This window comes from Balearica regulorum, chromosome 16, assembly GCF_011004875.1.
Source record: "Balearica regulorum gibbericeps isolate bBalReg1 chromosome 16, bBalReg1.pri, whole genome shotgun sequence".
Taxonomy (NCBI): domain Eukaryota; kingdom Metazoa; phylum Chordata; class Aves; order Gruiformes; family Gruidae; genus Balearica; species Balearica regulorum.
The window spans coordinates 1008450-1026331 of record NC_046199.1 but is presented as its reverse complement, the minus strand read 5'-3'; the positions used below and the strand labels follow the sequence as shown (position 1 = coordinate 1026331).

Here is a 17882-nt window from a genome sequence, read left to right as displayed (position 1 = left end):
AGTCAGGGGGTTTATCCCCAGGATTGTCCTCCTGCCTTACCAGACCCTGTTCTCCCAGGGCTCAGAGCAAAGCCAGCAGCCCAGAAGATGAGGCACGGAGGGTCGCAGAACCACCCCTGCTCAGTACGGTGTGCTCCCGGCATGGCCAAGAAACACAGATACAGCCATGGGCAGCAAGGGGGTTCCTTGAGGGATTATTTCATGACAAAGAAACAGGGGAAGGAAAGCCAAAGAGCACTTTCCCATAACGGGGCTCACCCCAGCCCTGTGTCCCCAGGCAAGGAGCCTGGGCATGTTGCCTGTTCTCCCGCCCAGCTGATTTCCAGTCTGTCCTTTCAGTCTGCGTGCAATGCAGAGGGACATGGGACCCACCTCCCCATCTTCTCCCCTCCTATGGATATCACCTCTGCCTCTACATGGGATGCTTTGTCACATTTGCCTTACGCTTTTGCTAGGACTTAATGAGACAACCTGGGTGTCAGTCAGAGTTGTTGTGTTGTTACTGCGTCAGGGTTATGGCCTGGGACGTTTGGCAGGAAGACGCCACTCTACTCTTTGTGACCTGAGGACATTTTCCCTTTTCTCTCTGCCTGGCAGGTCTTCATGAGGGACAGCTCTGGAGCCCAGAGGGACGCAAGGTGCACAGGATGCTGAATCTGCCCTAGTCCCCAAGCCCAGCAAGCTGTGAGAGGTACAGTATGGCCCAGGGATGACTCTGGGGCTCTTCAGAAGGTGGGGGGGCTGGATGGATAGACATAGCTGTGTGCTCGTGGTACGAGGGGCAGCAGAGCAGGAGGGAGAGGGAGGCTGGGGAAGGGGACCTGGGGAGAGTGTTTCAATGACAACCCTCCCTCCAGCTAGTAGTGAATCCTGCAACACGCCCATCACTAAAATAAAGTTATGAAATCTAAAACCGATTGCTATAGTAACGTCACGCCTCCGCGCTGACCTAGTTTGAGACAAAGGAAGTGCTCCTGCAGCTTTGAGCACACAGGAGGCTGCAGACGAGTCTCAGTCTCTTCTCTGGGAAGAATGGCAGAGGGAGCTGCTGGTTCTTCCCCACCTGCTTCCCCTTGCCCCAGGAACCCCACTGCCAGAGAGCATCTCCATCCCGCATCCCAAATGCAGGCAGGGCCCCACCTACCTTCATCTGGACATTTAAGGCAACAGGAACGTCTGCCCTGGAGCAAAGCAACATCCTTGCAAAGCTGCAGAGACCTGGTGGTGCAGCAGCAACAGCCATCACCATTCGGAGCACCCTACCTCAAACACACAGGGCGAAGAGCGTGTCCCTACCCTCAGCTATCCCCAGCTGCTTGTTCTTGGTCCCCCGTCCGGGGGCTGCTGCTTGCTCCGGTAGCACAGTGAGACAGGAGGGTCCAGCTGGCAGTTTGGGGCAGGGTAGTGGCACAGAAGGCCAAGCAGAGTGGCCTGCCTTCTTCTGTGTCACAAGTTTTCAGCGCAAATGTGGACAACCTCCATCGCTGGGATGTCGCAGCATAAGTAAGGTCGAGGACAGCTGGGTTAAGTGCTTTTCATCCTCTGCTTGCTCCATGGAGGGCTTTGCAAATGCACACACAACCCTGCAGCTCTCTTGAACAGCACTGACCAGAACAAATCCATTTTGGTCCCCAATGGTCTCATTAGCTGCTCTTCCAGACAAGCTGGAACATGCACCATGTTGTTACCAGCATGTGCCCCGAGTGCCCTGTAAGAGAGCAGAGACTGCAGGTAGGTTTCAAAAGACAGTGACCCTTGCTCACTGTCCTGGTCCTTCCACTCCATCTCATCAGCTCTCCTGCTTTCTTCCCGAAAACTCTCCCTTTCTTATCTTGCCTTTATTTGTCTCATTTCACCTACTTAATGCTTTGCATTTCCTTCTTCAGACCAGATCCCATCTTCTGAAGAGCTTGGAGAAACTTCTATTTAGGGACAGACAAATAGGTTGTAAAGTTTCTAGGGTTTTGTTCCCTTGAGAGTTGATTATATTACCAGTGACATTTACATGAAAATAAGTTCTCTGTCTCTCTCAAGAGTTCATCTGCTCCTCCAGCTTAGTTGATACCTGAAGTCAAAAATATTTGTCATATTGCAGCCATTGATTTTCACAGCATTGGGTTGTGCTGCTACCAAAAAAAAAAAAAAAAAAAATAGTAGTAACTAGAGCATATAAGGAAGAAAAATTATTGTCTTTTTTTGGATGGCTGCAGTCTGACCCTCCCCATCACTCCAGTGGGCATCAGCAGGCAGTCCCAGCAGAGATGTCCCTTTGCCTGGAGAACAAGCAGGAGACCACAGGCATGCACCAAGGCTCCCAGGGCTGCTGGGCACTATTCAGCTACCATGAGGCCTCAGGAGCTGTATGCAGATTCCTCATTAAAAAGGCACAAACCACTTATTCAGACGTGAAGTGAAATGTGAGGAGATCCTTCCACTGGTGTCATGGGATTCAGCATCAAGAAATCAGTGCTGCGCACTTCCTTGAGCTCATACGCCAACGCAGCCTGTGCTGGGATTTGCTTCATCTAGCATTAGCTGCCTGGAAGTTGGATTTATAGATGGGCTGGGCAAGTCCGTTGGGACACCTTCAGGCAACGGGCAGGCTGGCCCCCGTAAAGCAGTTTGGAGGTAGATGAGGCACACTCCTGGAAGCCCCTGTCTCCCATCCATCGCTGTGTGTAGAGCGAGGGGCAAAGGACAGGTGCACCTCGGTTCTCCTGGTGATGCCACCACACATCTCAGTGGGAAAGTCCAGACATTAACGCCATGGGTGCTCCTCAGGAGACCCTGGCTTAAGCTCTTGTCAGCAGCCCAGGACAGGCAGCGTTGCCTGCTGCTCAGACCTCAGTCCCCGCTCTGCCCCGGGGACAAAGCTGCCCAGCAGCAGTGGGAAACTTCCCAGGGAGAAGCGAGCAGCAGAAGGAGGCTGGAGGAAAGTCTGTTGTATAATGAATTGTTCTAAGTAGAAGCTGGCTATTTTTATCCCCTCCGATTAGATTCTGAACTCTTTGAATCATCATTAATGCAACGCCCTGGAAGCCGGCGGCCCCCCTCGCTGAATGCCACATGAAGTGTTCCTGCTAATTCGGGGAACATTTGAATTCATGCGTGTAGGCAGACCGACGTCACCTACACCACAGCATACAATTTTTTAAGCTTCTTGCGGCAGGGTGAAGGGAGTCATTTTTCTTCTGCAGGTTGCGAATCATTTATTCCTTATCTAGCTAGTTATTAGCATGCTGCCAGGTTTCTATATATAAAAGCCACCCATGTGTTTGCAGCCAGCTTGGATGGCTGGGCTGAGGTTTACGTGGGAGATTATGGTACGTGGAACCCTGGCAGAGCTGATCAGCACAGGGCAGGACTAGTTGACTCCAAAGGGTGCCTGCAGCCCCATCAGGACAGGGGGTTCTTCCTTCTGGGGAACTTGTGCCCTCAGCAGTCCCATTTGACAGGCTGCTGCTTCTCCTGCTGCTTCTACCTGCCTCTTCTGAGCTGCACCAGAATGGCCCCATGGCCCTTTATGGCCAGCCCTGCCTCTGTAGTACATGTCCTTCCCCAACTAGTTCTGTTCAGGCTAACCCCACTTTGAAGGTTATGATCTCAAGAGATGCTTTCCAACCCAAACAAGCCCATGACTGTTGTATAAATGCCAGCCAAGAAGCCTGGCGAGAGGGTCTCTGGCTTCTTCCTGGCACCACCTGGACCAAGGTCTGGCTGCATCTCTGGTGCCTGGTGCTTTGCACTGGTGCAGTGGTTTTGTGGTGCATTATGTTCTTTAGGTGGGACATGACAGAGGTTAGGAGCTCTCCTGGGAGGTGAGAGGTTCCTCCCTCCACTTAGCAAGGACGAAGGCCCCTGGCCTGACACGTAATGTGGCGCAGCAGCTTTGGTGTTTCCACAAGGAACAAACTTAGAAGCTGCTGGAAAGCTCTGCTGATGGGAATAGCAGGAAATCTATGGCTAAGCTGTGAGGGGGAGCCAAAGAGGAGAAGGTCACAAGGGAAGGGAGAAACGATGCTTTCAGCTGCAATTTTGGGGAGAAGAGCTCTTCAAGTGCCCGTTTCTGTATCCAGGCTCCGCTCAGTCAGGGTCTGTGTTTGCAGAGGAGGGCAGCCAGGGAGAGAGAGCTCATGGACTTCTTGCATGGAAGATGTGTGCCAGGGGCATGGAACAGGGAGGGAGGCAGCACAGAGCCTGCACCCGCTGCCGGCCGTGGGAGGTGGAACGCAGCCACCAGGCCAGTGCTTGCAGCTCCCCGGTTTCTGCAGAAGCACCCACATGCAGACTGCAGTCCCTCGCACCAGAAAAGCTGCAGAGGTAGGGCTGACCTCCCTCTTGGCCACCTCCAGTGCCTGGCAGGGCAAGCCTGATCCCCTGCACCAGGGTCTCCACCATGCCCAGCACTGGCAACAGCACACAAACGCACACACAATCCACAGCCACAGAGACGTGTTTGCCCTCGTGCTACAGTCCCAACACGCACGCACAAGGAACAGAAGTCCAGGTAAACATCAGGGTGTTCTCAGAGCTCCCTGTGCCCTCCCAGGCTTGGGGAGAAGGAGCAAGCCCTGCCTGGTGACCCCCAGCACCAGCTGCCTCTGCCGTGCGTCAGGCTGGAAAACAGCAGCTAATTGCCAAGTGAAATCCTGGAAACAGAGCAGCGTCGTGAGGCTGGCAGAGGAAGGTACTGCATTTCCTCCTCGCTGAGAGAGGGGTTTGCATTGTCCTCTGCCCTGGCTTCTCCACGCCCTCAGTATAAGCTGTTTTAAGGTGGGTTTGCAGAATTTAAATTGGGAATTTGGCCCGTAGGAACCCAAAGAGATGAGAAAAAGGGTCGTTTCTCAGGGAAACTCACCTCCTCCCAAAAGTTAAAATGGAGGCATGGTGGGCAGTGGCAGCTGGTTTGCCCAAGTTCCTTGTGGTGCAGAGCCCCAGCACAGAAGCTGATCAAAGGCGGTGGTCCCTCACGTGGCTGGCTTGCAGGAGGTGCTCTGCCCTCTCACAAGCACAGGGGCCTCCCAGGCTTCATCAATTTGTGTCTTGGGGCTCGAGCCTGTTCAGAACAGGCAAGGAGCAGCCCCTGTGGAGCAGTGGTACTCGGGCTGCTGCCCTCGCCATGTCCCTGTGGAGAGGTGGGGACGGACCCGTGGCCAGTGTCTCCTGGGCAGCCATGCTCTCGAGGACACAGTGCATAGCCTGGTGAAGCACCTCCAAGGGGACATGGAGCTAGTCTCCAAGGGTGGAAAGGAGGAAGGAGATCTGTTCTCCACGTGCAGGGTGGACGGGACAAGACATCACAGCCTGGAGCTGCCAGCAGAGAGATCCTAGATGGATAGTAGAAACTTCAGAGCTTTATAGGATAGCAAAGACAGACAGACATCTCCAGGAGAGCTCAGCACCCTGGTGCTGCCCTGGGTGACATTTTGACAGACTTCTCACTCACACTTTCTACCAGGAGTTACAAACCATAATTTCAAAGACTCACCAAACACTGCCTGGCTGGGTGGCTGGCTGGCTGGACAGCCATGAGCTGGGCCGGCACGTGAGAGTGAGGACAGGACAGAATGCTAGAAAAATCACTGCTTTGCTAGTATCTACACTGCATTGCAGCTGTCTCCTCCGTCCAGTTCCTTTCCATTACCTCTTGCTCTGCCCAGAGTTTAGGCCAGCCTAATCTCTTTGCTGTTAAAAAGGGAAAGGCAGGCAAATACTTGCACTCATTGAAGTATCTCTTATAAGGGAGGCTTTTCAGCTCACAATGAAGATGTGATTCAGTCTTCCTGGAGTGAACCATCTCCCACCAGCTTCGGCAGCCCCTGGACCGGCCCCATCTCCCACTCACAGTAGACAAGCGCAGCAGCTGTGGGTCCTACAGGAGGGAAACATTGGCAACGCTCAGCCAGGGGAGGAGAGGAGTCCCTGCTGAGCAGGAAGCTTCTTCAGGCAAGGCCATCATCTCCTGCATGATTTAAGATTTCATACCCTGCTCGGTGTCTGGAGCTGCAGACATATTTCGCAGAAAGTGCTGCCGTACCTGAGTTCTGTGCAGCTGGTCTGAGCCCGCAAACGGGCAGCTCCAGTGCCGCTGTTGTAAACCGTGCCTGAGAGGAAGCTGGCTCCAGCTGGGGCTCGGAGTGGTTTGGGACACACAAAACTGCCATAAATCAGGTCAGGTCATGCGCTGCACCTCAGAGACCTCCGAGCATCAGCAAAGCCATTGGGAAGAGGAAGGGCAACCCCGAAAAAGCACAAGCTGAGGGGAAGGAAGGTAATGGGGCCATGCAGCAAAATCAGCCCCTTCCCCTGGGCTCAGGGATGCATCCTTTCCACGACCTGGCAGCCACTGCTATGACCGTCTGCTAACCAGAGTCTTCTCCTGCCGACCCCTCTGGGTGCCCTCCCTGTGGTCGGGGGCCATCCACCTCCTTGCTGACTCGAGGTGGAGGGGCACAGCAGGGGCAGCAGGCAGCTGTCCTGGGAGACAGCCCTTGCCCAGTTTGTGAGCTGCAGGATCATGGATTTGGGATTTAAGTTCAAGCTTTTTCATTGTTCCAAATTAAAAAGATGGCAGGGAAGAGGCTTGTTGGGTTTTTCCCTTCCCTGACTCCATGTATCAAGAAAGTGCCAAGGATTGCAGAGAGTAATTGAAATGCAATGAAAACACTTTAATCCGTCTTAAAGGGAAACCAGCTCCCAGAGGATGCAGCAAACACAGCATGGTGGGCACCAGGGGCTGGGGGAGTCCTGACTGCCCCACCAGCCCTGGCCCCACACATGCCCAGCAGCAAGGCTGGCTCCCCACACACAGGAGGAAAAAGGAGCAATAAACTATCTGCCATATCGAAGTGAGCGGCCGCCCTTGCAAGAGCATACCAGCCTGGGAGAGAGGGAGCTCCCTGCCCTCCCCTGCTCCCTGTCTTCCCATCCCTTCTGTTCACACCCCTCCAGCCCCCCCAACTTCACTTTTCCTCCCTTCTCGCTTGTCTCCTCAGTCGCTGCTCCCGGCCCTTCTGCTGCTTGAGCTGTCCTGAGGCCGTCCAGCCCCCGGCCCCACTCTCCCCTTGCAAGCCAGGTTTTCATAGCATTTCATAATTTTTTTTCCATTTCATTTATTTAACTTCATTTCCCTATTTATTTTGAGTCCTAAGGCAGTTTTACTTTATTCTGGAGCCCAGTGAACACAAAAGCAGAGATGCTGATGTGCTTCATGGCGAAGCAGTCACAGGGCTGAAATCTCAGGAGCGCCTGGGAGTTTTCTGCTTCAAATATTGATTGCCCTTTGTAGGAAAAGATGTATTTACTATCAATATCCAGAGACATCGCATTATAACCAAATCAGGGCTGTGTTGTCTCCTTAGGGACTGTCTGACTCCTGTAGCGTAATGTGACAGGAGAAGCACAGCGTCCATCAGAGCCATGATCGCCTCGGGCCACTGAGCCTGAGCAAAGGACCTTGCTGGGAGCCCTGAGCTGGGGCACGGAAGGAAGGGAGAAAGAGGCCACGGCAGGCAGAGCTGAGCCTGGGCAGATCAGGGTGGCATTCAGGGAGGATTTGGGTTCCCCACTACCTTCAGGGCTTCCCCTCCAAGTCGGGCAGGGTTGAGCTTGCCCATTCATGGCCATCTGGAATTTAAAGGACCAGACGGATGGCTCAGTCTGGAGCCTCATCCTTCTCTTCTGTCCAGAGGATCTCCTTTGAGAACATCTCCTGGGGCTTTTTGTCATCGGTCTTTAACCACTGCACTGATGCCAGCTTGCACAAAGCAGGAGCAGCGCTCCCTGGCACATCCACAAGACTCTCTGCTGTGGCACTTCTCCAGCCAGTACCCACTGCTGCTCCACCAGCTCACGTGGGTGCTGTCCCATGGGCGAGGGACTGCAGAGAGGCTGGTGCACCTAGCTGCTGAAGAGCACAACTGGAAAAGGATGGCACCCGCAGGGACCACAAGTAGCTGAACAGCAGCCAAGGCTAACATCGTGTTGGGTGTTTTGGGAAGAAGGGCAGGTTTGGTATCAAAGTTCCCCCAGCTCAGGCCGAGATAACAGCCGTGTCCTCATCCCCAAAACACATGGGCACTGTCTGTGTGGTGGAGAAGCCTGAGGGCCGAGTCATGTCTCCCACACCACCAAAGCCCAGGCCACGTGGCAGGGCACCAAGTTATAGGTGAAGGCAGCTGGACCAGCCGCAGGGCCCGGGTCAGCAGCACTTCAAGAGGACCCACCCCATGGGGCCATACAGCTTCAGGTGGGTTTCAGGAGAGGTGGCCAGGACAGAGCTGTCCCTGTGTGGGGCCACAGGATCCCCTGGGGACAAGAGCCGTGCAGGTTCACATGAGTGCTGGGGGGGGAAGCTGGCAATGTCTGGAAGTGCACGTGGTTGAGTTCACGGCAGGGCGGCTGGCAGGACCCCCCCTGGAGCGGGATCACAGGACGGGGAGTGGGAGTCTCCGTGTCAGAGCTGGGTAGGGACCTGCCGTCCGCAAACCACTGCTTTAAAAAGGCAGTCTTTGCTTTGCCAACCCACTGGGCGCAACAGAGTTAGATGGAGACTTTTTAAAACCCATCAAGCTATGGAATACATTGGACTTCTTTTTCCTGTGCTTCCAAACAATTATTTAAAACCCCAGCTGCTTTTCATTATTAATACATTTTTCCCTGTGTGAGGAAGGAAAGTGAGTCTGTCAATCCCTGTCACCCTTCAGCGATTGCTGACTCCGCTCCCTGCACCAGTTCGGTCCTAGCTGCTGTTGCTGACCAGACTGCATGCAGGACAGGCTCCTCGGGGAGACCACAGTCAGATTTGTGGCTGAACAAGGAGAACCCAGGACCCCAGACTACCAGCTCTGCTTCTCACAGGGACACACCATTATCCTACTTGTTCTCTAGGAACAAGCAAATGATGGTTTTCTTTCTCACAAACTCACCGGAGGCTCTGAGGGTCCAGGCACTATTTGCCCTTCCAGGTGCCTGTTGGGGAACATTGGATCATCTCAGTGCTGGAAAATGGCTCTTCTGCACAGATCCTTGTCATCCCAGCTCCCAGAGCAGCCCCTTCATCTTACCAAGGAGCAGATGTTCAATGATGTGTGCATGTTTTGGGGTCCTGGATTTTGAAAAGGTAGTCTAGGATCTCAGTCTCTGGATTTTTACACCTGTAGGATGCTTCAGTGTTTGCTAATTGCCTTTAAGCCACATTCAAACTAAAACAAAAATGAAGTAAGAAACTAAACTAGACTAGGAAATAAGAATTAGTTTATACATTACATGATTTCAAACAGGCTTTAAGTATGGAAAATGAACTCATCGACTGACAACTCAACTCATCTATATGTTCACTGATTTTCTTCAAGCAGCCCCAGAAAGTCCGTCTTTTTTTTTTTTTCTGTATAACCCAGTGCAGATGAGGATCCTTCCGAGCTGAGCAGGACAGGGTAAAAGTGCACCAGAGAAACCTTCAGTGAGGAGCTCCCCTGCCCTAAGGGGACCCTCCATGTGTGGCTGCCCCCACCCACCCCCCACCTCGCAGGGATGCTTGTACCTGCCAAACAGGCCACAGATGAGCAGCCTCAGCCCCTCACTGTGGCAGAGGAGGACCATGGTGAGAGACAGACGGCCAGGCTCGGAGGGTGACACAGCTCACCCAGGAGTGATGCAGCAAGGCAGGAAAGATCAACTGAGCAGCAAACAGCTTCTCAGGTCAGGCTCTGAGTGTTCAGGAACACCTCTGCCCTCATCGTAGCTACTGAAACAATTTCCTCCGGGGTAAAACATGCCATAAACCAGGACGCTTGTTGGAGAGGAGACGTTTGACATCATATCGCATTAGCGCATCGGCACGCAACACACAGAGCAGGGCTGCCAGCCCCCTTCCGAGATCCAGTAACCACAGAAACACAAAGCGTGATGCAGAAGACACGATGCTCAGCTCCAGACTTCCCTTGGCTCAGGCAAGGCCCGGGCGCATTCTTTGACAGCAGGTTTTTCTCCAGCCCCCTGAACAAATGGGACAGAGGCAGTGATTTGCTGACAGCACCCCTGTTAGCCTTTGTTACGCTGGCTGGGGAAGGGACTCTATTAAATAAACATGTGCAGAGACCAGAAAAATTGCAGCAGCTTTATTTAAGCAGCCTGTGGTTGAGCACTGAGACACACAAGCATTTAAACTGCAGCTAGAAAGAATGAATCCTTCCTCTCCTCCTCTCCTGTACCCTGTTCTATCCCCTGGTCTCATGCCCCTTCTCTTCCCCTCCTGCCATGTCATCTCTCTCCCATCCTGCTTCTCTCCTTCGTCCCTTAACCTTGGTGGCATTTGCTTTTAGGGCTGGGACAGCCCTCACGAGGATGCCCCGGTGAGGAGTGGGCTGCCAAAGATGTTCTAGGCAGGCTCTGAGCATCTCTCCTCTTCCTCCAGGTGCAGGGAAGTCAGCGGGGGAGCAGGGTCAGCGCTCCTGCAAGGGCTCTGCCACACCATCCCTGAGCGATGCTCTAGGAAACATTGAGACCATGAAGGGCTTAGGAGATAACAGAAGTCGCCACCTCTCCGATAACCTGGACTCCCCTCAAGACTCTCTTTATGCCCCACAGGACAGGAACCCTTATCTCCTCAGCCCCACCGACTCCTTCACCATGGACCCCCGATTCCCAGCCCAGAATACCCTCCATGGCGACTGTCTCCTTCCACTCAACAACCAGATCTCCAACAGCAGCACTTTCCCCCGCATCCATTACAACTCCCACTTCGAGGTCCCAGATGACAACCCTTTTCCGAGCCATGCCCAAGCCACTAAAATCAACCGCCTGCCTGCAAACCTCCTTGACCAGTTTGAGAAGCAGCTGCCCATCCACAGAGATGGCTTCAGCACCCTCCAGTTTCAGAGGAGTGATGCAAAGCACCGGAGTGAGAGCCCTGGACGCATCCGGCACCTTGTCCACTCTGTCCAGAAGCTATTCGCCAAGTCCCAGTCTCTGGAGGGCCCCACCAAAGGCAACGTGAACGGCAAGAAGGGGGCGGATGACCCCAAGCAAAATCGGAGGAGCAAGAGCAAAGACCGAGCGAAGACCTCTGAGCCCAAGCGCAGGACCAGATCCAACATATCAGGCTGGTGGAGCTCAGATGACAACTTAGACAGCGATACCTGCAGCTACCGCAACCCAATGGGCCTCATGACACTGGGCCGGCAGCCAGACCACAGCCAGCCGAAGTATTTCATGCACGCTTACAATACCATCAGTGAGCACATGCTGAAATCCTCCAAGAGCAATAACGACCTCAAGGTCACCCCTTGCACCAATATCCCCATCAACAATGACTCCAACTACATTAAGAGGGGCTCCTGGTCCACACTGACACTCAGCCATGCCCGGGAAGTGTGCCAGAAGGCTTCCGCCACAATCGATAAAGCCTTGCTGAAATCCAAGTCCTGCCATCAAGACTTGGCCTACCACTACCTGCAGGTGGGTGCAGCAGGGGGGGTTATGGCTTGCTCCATGAAGGGAGAGTGCAGGAAGACAGGGGACACCCTCTTGGTAGGCGCCGTATTGCCCAGTAGACCTTATCAAACAGCTCCAGATGTTCAGCTGCCACCTCAAGTCACATTGCCAGAAGAGGGCTTGGGGGGGGGTAAATTCACCAAGGCCCTGGGGACAGACCGCCACACCTCCTGTGGGGACCCTGGTGCTGATGGAGTCCAGCTCCCCCAGCCACAGCGCTGCCCCAGGATCCCCCAGCCCCTGTGCTGGACCATGGCAGCATGGGCGGGAGGTGATGTGCCCGCACCGCAGCCTCAGCACCCTCTGCTGTGATCCCCATTTGCTGTAGGACCCCCACATGCCCCCAGTGCCCACCCAGACCCTGCAGGTGCTGTGGTGGGGTGGACTCTTGGGCAGCCAGGACACGTAGCTGCCCACATGTAGCTGTGTCCACTCGGTGCCCAGGCAGCTGGGCATGCCGACACGCTGCGACTCATATCCCACCTGGACACAGCTATCTGACCTCCGGCCAAGCACCGCCACCATCCCACGGTCTGAAGGTCACCAGTAATAACTAATGCTTAACCCCTTATATCCACGCATCACAAGGACGTGCCGGCGTGCCCAGTAAGCCCTGCTCTACAGAGCTTCCCCGGAGCGCTGGTAGGACCTGCAGCTCTGCAGGGCATGGCTGCCTTTGCTGCTCACCCGCCCGCAGGGCAGGGCTGTGGGGCAGGAGGGCAGTGCTGGCTGCCCCGCTTGCATGGCAGAAGCCTGCATGGCTAATGCTGGTTTGAACCCCCCTGTCACCAAGAGCACCAGGTCACTGTGGCAGTTTCAAAAACTGGCACTTAAAGAACATAAACCTGGTTATGCCCTAGAGAGAGGAATGAAGATAAATAAGCCAGGCCTGGATGGGGGGAGGAGGGGACTAGTCTATGTATGCAAATCTCCAGCATCCTTTTTAATGCAAAGGTGTCATGGGCTCCCCTGGCTGCGGCCAGCGGGCTTAGAGGCTTTAAAGAGCAATGAATTATTGAAGCATGATCTGCTTCCAATACCTTGCTGGCCACAGCTGCAAATCAAATTTCAGAGGGACTTACTGCATCAGGAACGTCATCAGAAAAATGTTCTCGGCCTGGTTTCTTTTTCTTTGCCCCCCTCCTTTCAGTTAAGCATTAGGAGGTTAAAGAGCTGCAGACAAAATATCCACCGGCACTGTTCCCTCTCTGGGTGCTGCAGCAGAGCCCAGCGCAGGCAGCCTCAGGCGCTGAATGCGACCCCCACAGCCCCTCACCTCCCGGGGTTTGGCCATGGCCGGGGGTACGAGACTGCCCTGCTCGTTATTCCCCACCCATGTAATGAGCCTCCGTTTCTCGACAGCCTGACGGAGGGCTGTGGGCACAGCTGGGTGGCGTGAGCCCGGCCAGCAGCTGGGCAGCCCCACCGCTCGGCTGGGAGGACACGGGTGCCGCCCCGCTGCAGCCGAGCGAGCCCCCGCGGAGGTGGGACCAGCCCCTCAGCCCCGGGCCGACCGACGCAGGCAGCGGCCAGGTAGGGATCTTGTTTTGAGGGGAAGCTTTTGCCCAGCTCCCTCCCCGCCCTGACCCTCCTGGGACCATCGGACAGGGTCAGCAGCCTGCACCACCAGACATGGAGCGTAGGGAGCAGCTGGCTGCCGCTGTTGGCGTGGCTGGAGGGGCGCTGGGGGACACTGGGGTGTGAAGAACGTCCTGAGCACCTGGGGCAGCCCCCGCAGTCGGCAGCATCTCACCAGCAGAGCCAAGACCCCAGGCTCCCAGTCCAGACAACGTGAAGGTCGTTGCCCCCTCAAGCCGACAGGTCACAGATGCTGGGGCCGACCTTGCCCCCAGACATGTGGTGTGAGCCCCGGCGGGCAGGGCACAGGCTCAGGGCCCTTGGGCTAGGATGGGGTGATTGTATCTAGACCCTCCTCAGCAGGGGAAGGGGACTAAGCTGGTGATGGAGAAGTCACCTCTGGAGCCCAGTGTGTGGGAAACGTCCTTTGCAAGGCCACGTGTCTCCTGCCACCCACTCTTCCCTGCAGCAGGACGAGGCCATTCCCTGCTTGTGCCATGGTGAGGGACCACGTGCGTCTGCCTGCCTGCAGAGCCTGTGCTTGGGGAGCACGGGGCCTGCCCTGCTGCGGACAGGGCTGCTGCACAGCAGAAATGCCCAGTGGGCCCCAGAGGTGAAGTGCCCCTCTGATGTGAGGGAGGGCAGGAGGAGCGGGATGGGGACTATTCACCTCCCCTGCCCCATTTGCAGGCTCTGGGCAGGCTTGGGGCTCATTGGGGACTACTGGGGGTCCAGGTGATGTTTCCAGGCCCATCCCCAGACCCAGACGTTGGAGCTGAAAGTCCAGCCCTGCCCTATCAGGGTGGGGGGGTTTCTCAGGAGCAGTCCCAGAGGCAACACAGCACAGTCCCTGGGGAGGGAGGCTGTGCTCCCCGTCCCCTGTTCTCCACTCCCCATGGGCACCACATTGTCTGTGGATACCGAGACCACATCGAAGGGACAGGCAGTGTTGGGGCTCCCAGGGAGCAGAGTCATACCACAGGTAACATTAGCCAGATTAGCCTCCGCAGCCCCACTTGCAGTCAGGCCACACTGAAGCTTCCTTAGCCCCCAGCAGCCCCAAAAATAAATTTGGAATCCAGAGTGGGTGGAATCCCAGAGTGGGAGCCCCACAGAGCTCCCACACGGCAGGAGGCCTGGCCCAGGCCCTCCCAGAAGATGCCCTGCCAAAAGGACAGATGGGGCCCGTAGGGAGCCTGGGCTCCAGCTTGCTTTCTTGAGGACATGCCTGAGACCACACGTAGCCCTCAGGACACCATGAGGGATCCAGCCCTGGAGGGAGCGGCGGTGTACCTGCATCGGGCGCAGTCTTTGCATTGGAGACTGGCTGCATGGCACGTGCATCCCTGCGTCCGGCGCCGCGGGTGCCTCGGCGGGGACGTTCATGTGTGGTGCATGTCTGTGTCTGCGGGGGCTGGGCTGCATGTCAGAGCTGGCACAAGTGCAAATGGAAACCCTGTTTGCTCTGCGAGTCTCTCTTTCCCCAGACCTCACCAAAGTGATGGGAGCAGTGCAGATCTTTCGCCCCTGCCCAGCACCCAGGACTGGAGTTTTCCCCTTCCCTCCTCTGTCCCCTCTGTTAATGCTCCAGGTGACTGGGGAATGCCCCATGCAGAATTAAGGTGGGGGGAACCCCTGTGTGGCCCCTTCTTTCCTTTTCCCTCCATGCTCAGCTCATGACATGGAGATCAGAAGAGCCAGAAGGCACTGCTTCTTTGCAACGTGCAGGACTGTGGCAGGATGGTGTCAGTGGAGCCCAGCTCCCAGGGATGGACATGTGCCAGGATCCCACATGCCTGCACCACAGGGCACCGCGTGGACCAAGCCCAGGCAGAAAGGAGGATCTGCATCCTGAAGCTCGGCAGAGCATCTCTGCTGCCCACTCCTCCCCTCCTGTGCCACCACTGGGCAGGTTGGATCCCCAAGCCTTCTGTGCCAGCAGCCACCTACAAGGGCTCTCGACCTGGGCATCCTCTTGCTCCCACCCCTTTCACACCAACCAAACCACCATGGGCAGAGCCAAGCCTACACCTGGGAGAGCAGCATGAAGAGCAGCAAGGCTCCCTCAGCCTGTGAGGAGCCTCCTGAGCTTCTCTGTACCAGGCCTAGGTACAACCCTCATTTCCACTTTCTGGAATATACAGGCTGTGATCAGAGCCCAGGTCTCAGCTGCCAGGAAAGTTGCTGCCATCGAAGTGCTGCACTGGCCGCCATCAAGGCCTTTCCCTTGACAACAGGAGGTGCTCTGGGCTCTTCACCCCCATCACAGAGCTTCAGAGGCTGTGGGACAGGGTCCTCGCATCCTCAGGTGCCTAAAGGTGCAGAGAAGCACCCCGGAAGATCCTGAACAGCACCTCAAGTACCTGCACTGCTTTCAAAGATTCCCAAGGGCACCTACTTGTCTTCTTAGTTGTGGCACTTCTGAAACACTTGTCCTGCGCTCTGTCTCATGGAGCAAGAGCTGTGTGCAGACAGAGGCAGGACGTGCTCCAAACTGGGGCACCAAAATCAAAAGGTGTCCTGCTGAGCATCTTCCTTCCCCTTGTCACTGCTAAACTGGAATGTGGAGCACCTTGAGAGCAGCTTTGTTTCTTGCTGCCTTGCCAAGGTTCAACATAGAGGTGAGGCCAGGGAAAGGAGAAATAAGGCAGCTCAGTTAGGAGCAGCGGGCTGTCACAATGCAACGGGGAAGCTGGTGGAGGCTGTCCCTAGGAGAGGGACAGGGTCCGTGCAGGGCAGGCTGTGCTGTGAGATGCTTGGCTCACGCTGCTGACAAGCTGCACCAGCAGAGACATACTGAAAACACTGTCTTTGTGTCGCTTTGCCTAAAGCCAGGAGTGCCCAAGGCCAGGAGGCAGATGCACAACCCTGAGTGGAGCTGAGCAACCCACAGACCCTGCCCTCAAGCAGCAGCATCCGAGTGCCACAAGAGTCTTAATGCTCCCGCTGTTCTTGGGCTCACTGGGCTGAGCCCAGCACCTCTCACTGCCCCACAAAACACAGCATTTGCCTCTGCATCAGGGATGTCTGGCCCCTGCTTGGCATGCCTGGCTGCTGGGAAGATCTCACCTCCGTAGCCAGGGGCTGCAGACACCAGCCGTGCCTGCCCCCTCGCCCCAGCCCCTTGCTGGCCCAGGACCCTTGCAGGCAGGAGGCTGCGGCTCATCCTGAGGAGAAGGCAGGCAGCAAAATGCAGTCTCAAGTCACACCTGGTGCCAAGGCAATGGGTACAGAAGTGCTTCTCAGGGCTCCTGTCTCCGTTAGGGAAGTTCAGAGGCAGCCACCTCAGTGCGGTGTGGGATCTCTCCCATGGCAGGACTCAGGGTCCCTGCTAGCTGGCCTCAGGGCCACCCAGTGCAGGCAGCTGGGCTGGGGCAGCCGGAGCGCTCACACCCAGGAGAGAAAAGTGTCTCTGCTCTTTTGTAGGAACCTGCCGGATAACACCCAGTAGCTCCTGAGCTGGGTGGTCTTGCAAGTAGCCAGCCCAGAAGCCATTGCCAAGCACGAAGCTTGCAGGAGGCAGAGTGGAAAGAGCTGGGAAAATCTGCAGCAGCAGCAGGGCCAGGGAGGCCTGGCCAGGTTTATGTCTCACGTGTGAAACTCGCTCCATGTCGGTCACCCACCTGGATCTCGCACCCAGGCAACACAATGTCTCTGGGTCTCTGTTCCATGCCCCCAATAATACAAGTCCTGGCTCACAGGCACACATCATGGTGGGAGCCCCATCACCAAAGCAGTCCCACAGGCTGTTTGGGTTCTGCTCTGCATAGTGCTGGGGTCACCCTTGCCTTCTCCCAAACACACACAACAAGCAGCAGGCTGGCAGGACGGGGGCTGAACCTCTGGCTCCTTTGGGCAAAAGAAAGCCCTTGGAGTGAGCTAAGCTGTTGTGTGTGGATTGAGCCTGCATCTGGCACACCCCGGGCCCTCTCAGGAGAATGAGAAGGCACTACGTCAGATCTGAAGCTCATCTGAAAATGTTGCACCCTAGCAGCAGCAGACGGCACCCTCAAGCCGGCTCTGGCTCCCACAGCACATGCCTGCTGTGAACAAGGAGGGGAACAGGAATCGTGCAGAGCTTAATGACTCTGGCTCATCACAGTTAGCTGCAGCACAGCTCTGTGCATCCCCAAAGCACTACATAAACACTGGCTGATTAATCCCGGAGCTCCCTGGGGAGCTGGGCAAATCCAACAGCTCTCTCCCGCAGAGTCAACATGAACACTCTCAGCAGCACGAGCTGTGCTCAGCACAAGACCCTTTGCTGCTCCCCATGGCACTCCCCAGCCAGCCTGCTTCCCACAGCAGGTTGGGCACCTCGGGCTGTCCTGCTGTCTGCATGGTTTGCACATTGCTGCATTCCTCACATCTTTCTTTGCTTCTCCTTGACCACATCTCTTCATCTCAAGGGCAGGTCAAAGGCTACAAACAAAGTTAGCCATGAAACCAAGGCTGTTCCTGACAACTCAGGTTGCCCCATCTTTCTCCTGGCCTGTCCCACACTGCCTGTGGCTCTTATCCTGATCAGTCCTGGGCTGACACCTGGCTCTGCTGCTGGCCAAGCACCTTGGCTGTGCTGCCGGTCACCTACACAAACCCTTCCCGGGACAGGCTGGCAGTGGTGTTGGTTACTTCAGTTGCTCAGTGCTTCAGGCCTCTAGTGGAAACATCAGCTCGCCCATCTCTCATGAGGGAGTAAGAGACCGTGTCTGCCTTAAATTAACTGCAGAATTGTCATCTCAGTGAAGTTAGAAGTGCTTTTCTTGCACAAGGTACTTGCAGAGAGGCCAGCACAAGGTCTATGTGCCCGA

The 17882-nt window shown here is 55.7% G+C and overlaps 1 protein-coding gene and 1 long non-coding RNA gene across 5 annotated transcripts in view; both read left to right on the top strand.

Moving 5' to 3' along the window:
• Positions 1 to 17882, top strand: part of LOC142604117 (uncharacterized) — a 108303-nt gene that overhangs the window by 23757 nt on the left and 66664 nt on the right. The gene's annotated exons all lie outside the window — the stretch shown is intronic.
• The window catches only part of DLGAP4 (DLG associated protein 4), a 177288-nt gene that overhangs the window by 97075 nt on the left and 62331 nt on the right, over positions 1 to 17882 (top strand). For 2 of the 4 annotated variants that reach the window (XM_075768558.1, XM_075768559.1), the window contains exons 3-5: positions 598 to 691; positions 10415 to 11457; positions 12856 to 13026. In XM_075768558.1, the coding sequence (XP_075624673.1) occupies positions 10507 to 11457; positions 12856 to 13026 (1122 nt within the window). In that variant the 5' untranslated portion in view covers positions 598 to 691; positions 10415 to 10506. Of the gene's footprint in view, positions 1 to 597; positions 692 to 10414; positions 11458 to 12081; positions 12136 to 12855; positions 13027 to 17882 lie in introns of all 4 variants that reach the window. The other 2 variants (XM_075768560.1, XM_075768562.1) reach the window with 2 other exon arrangements.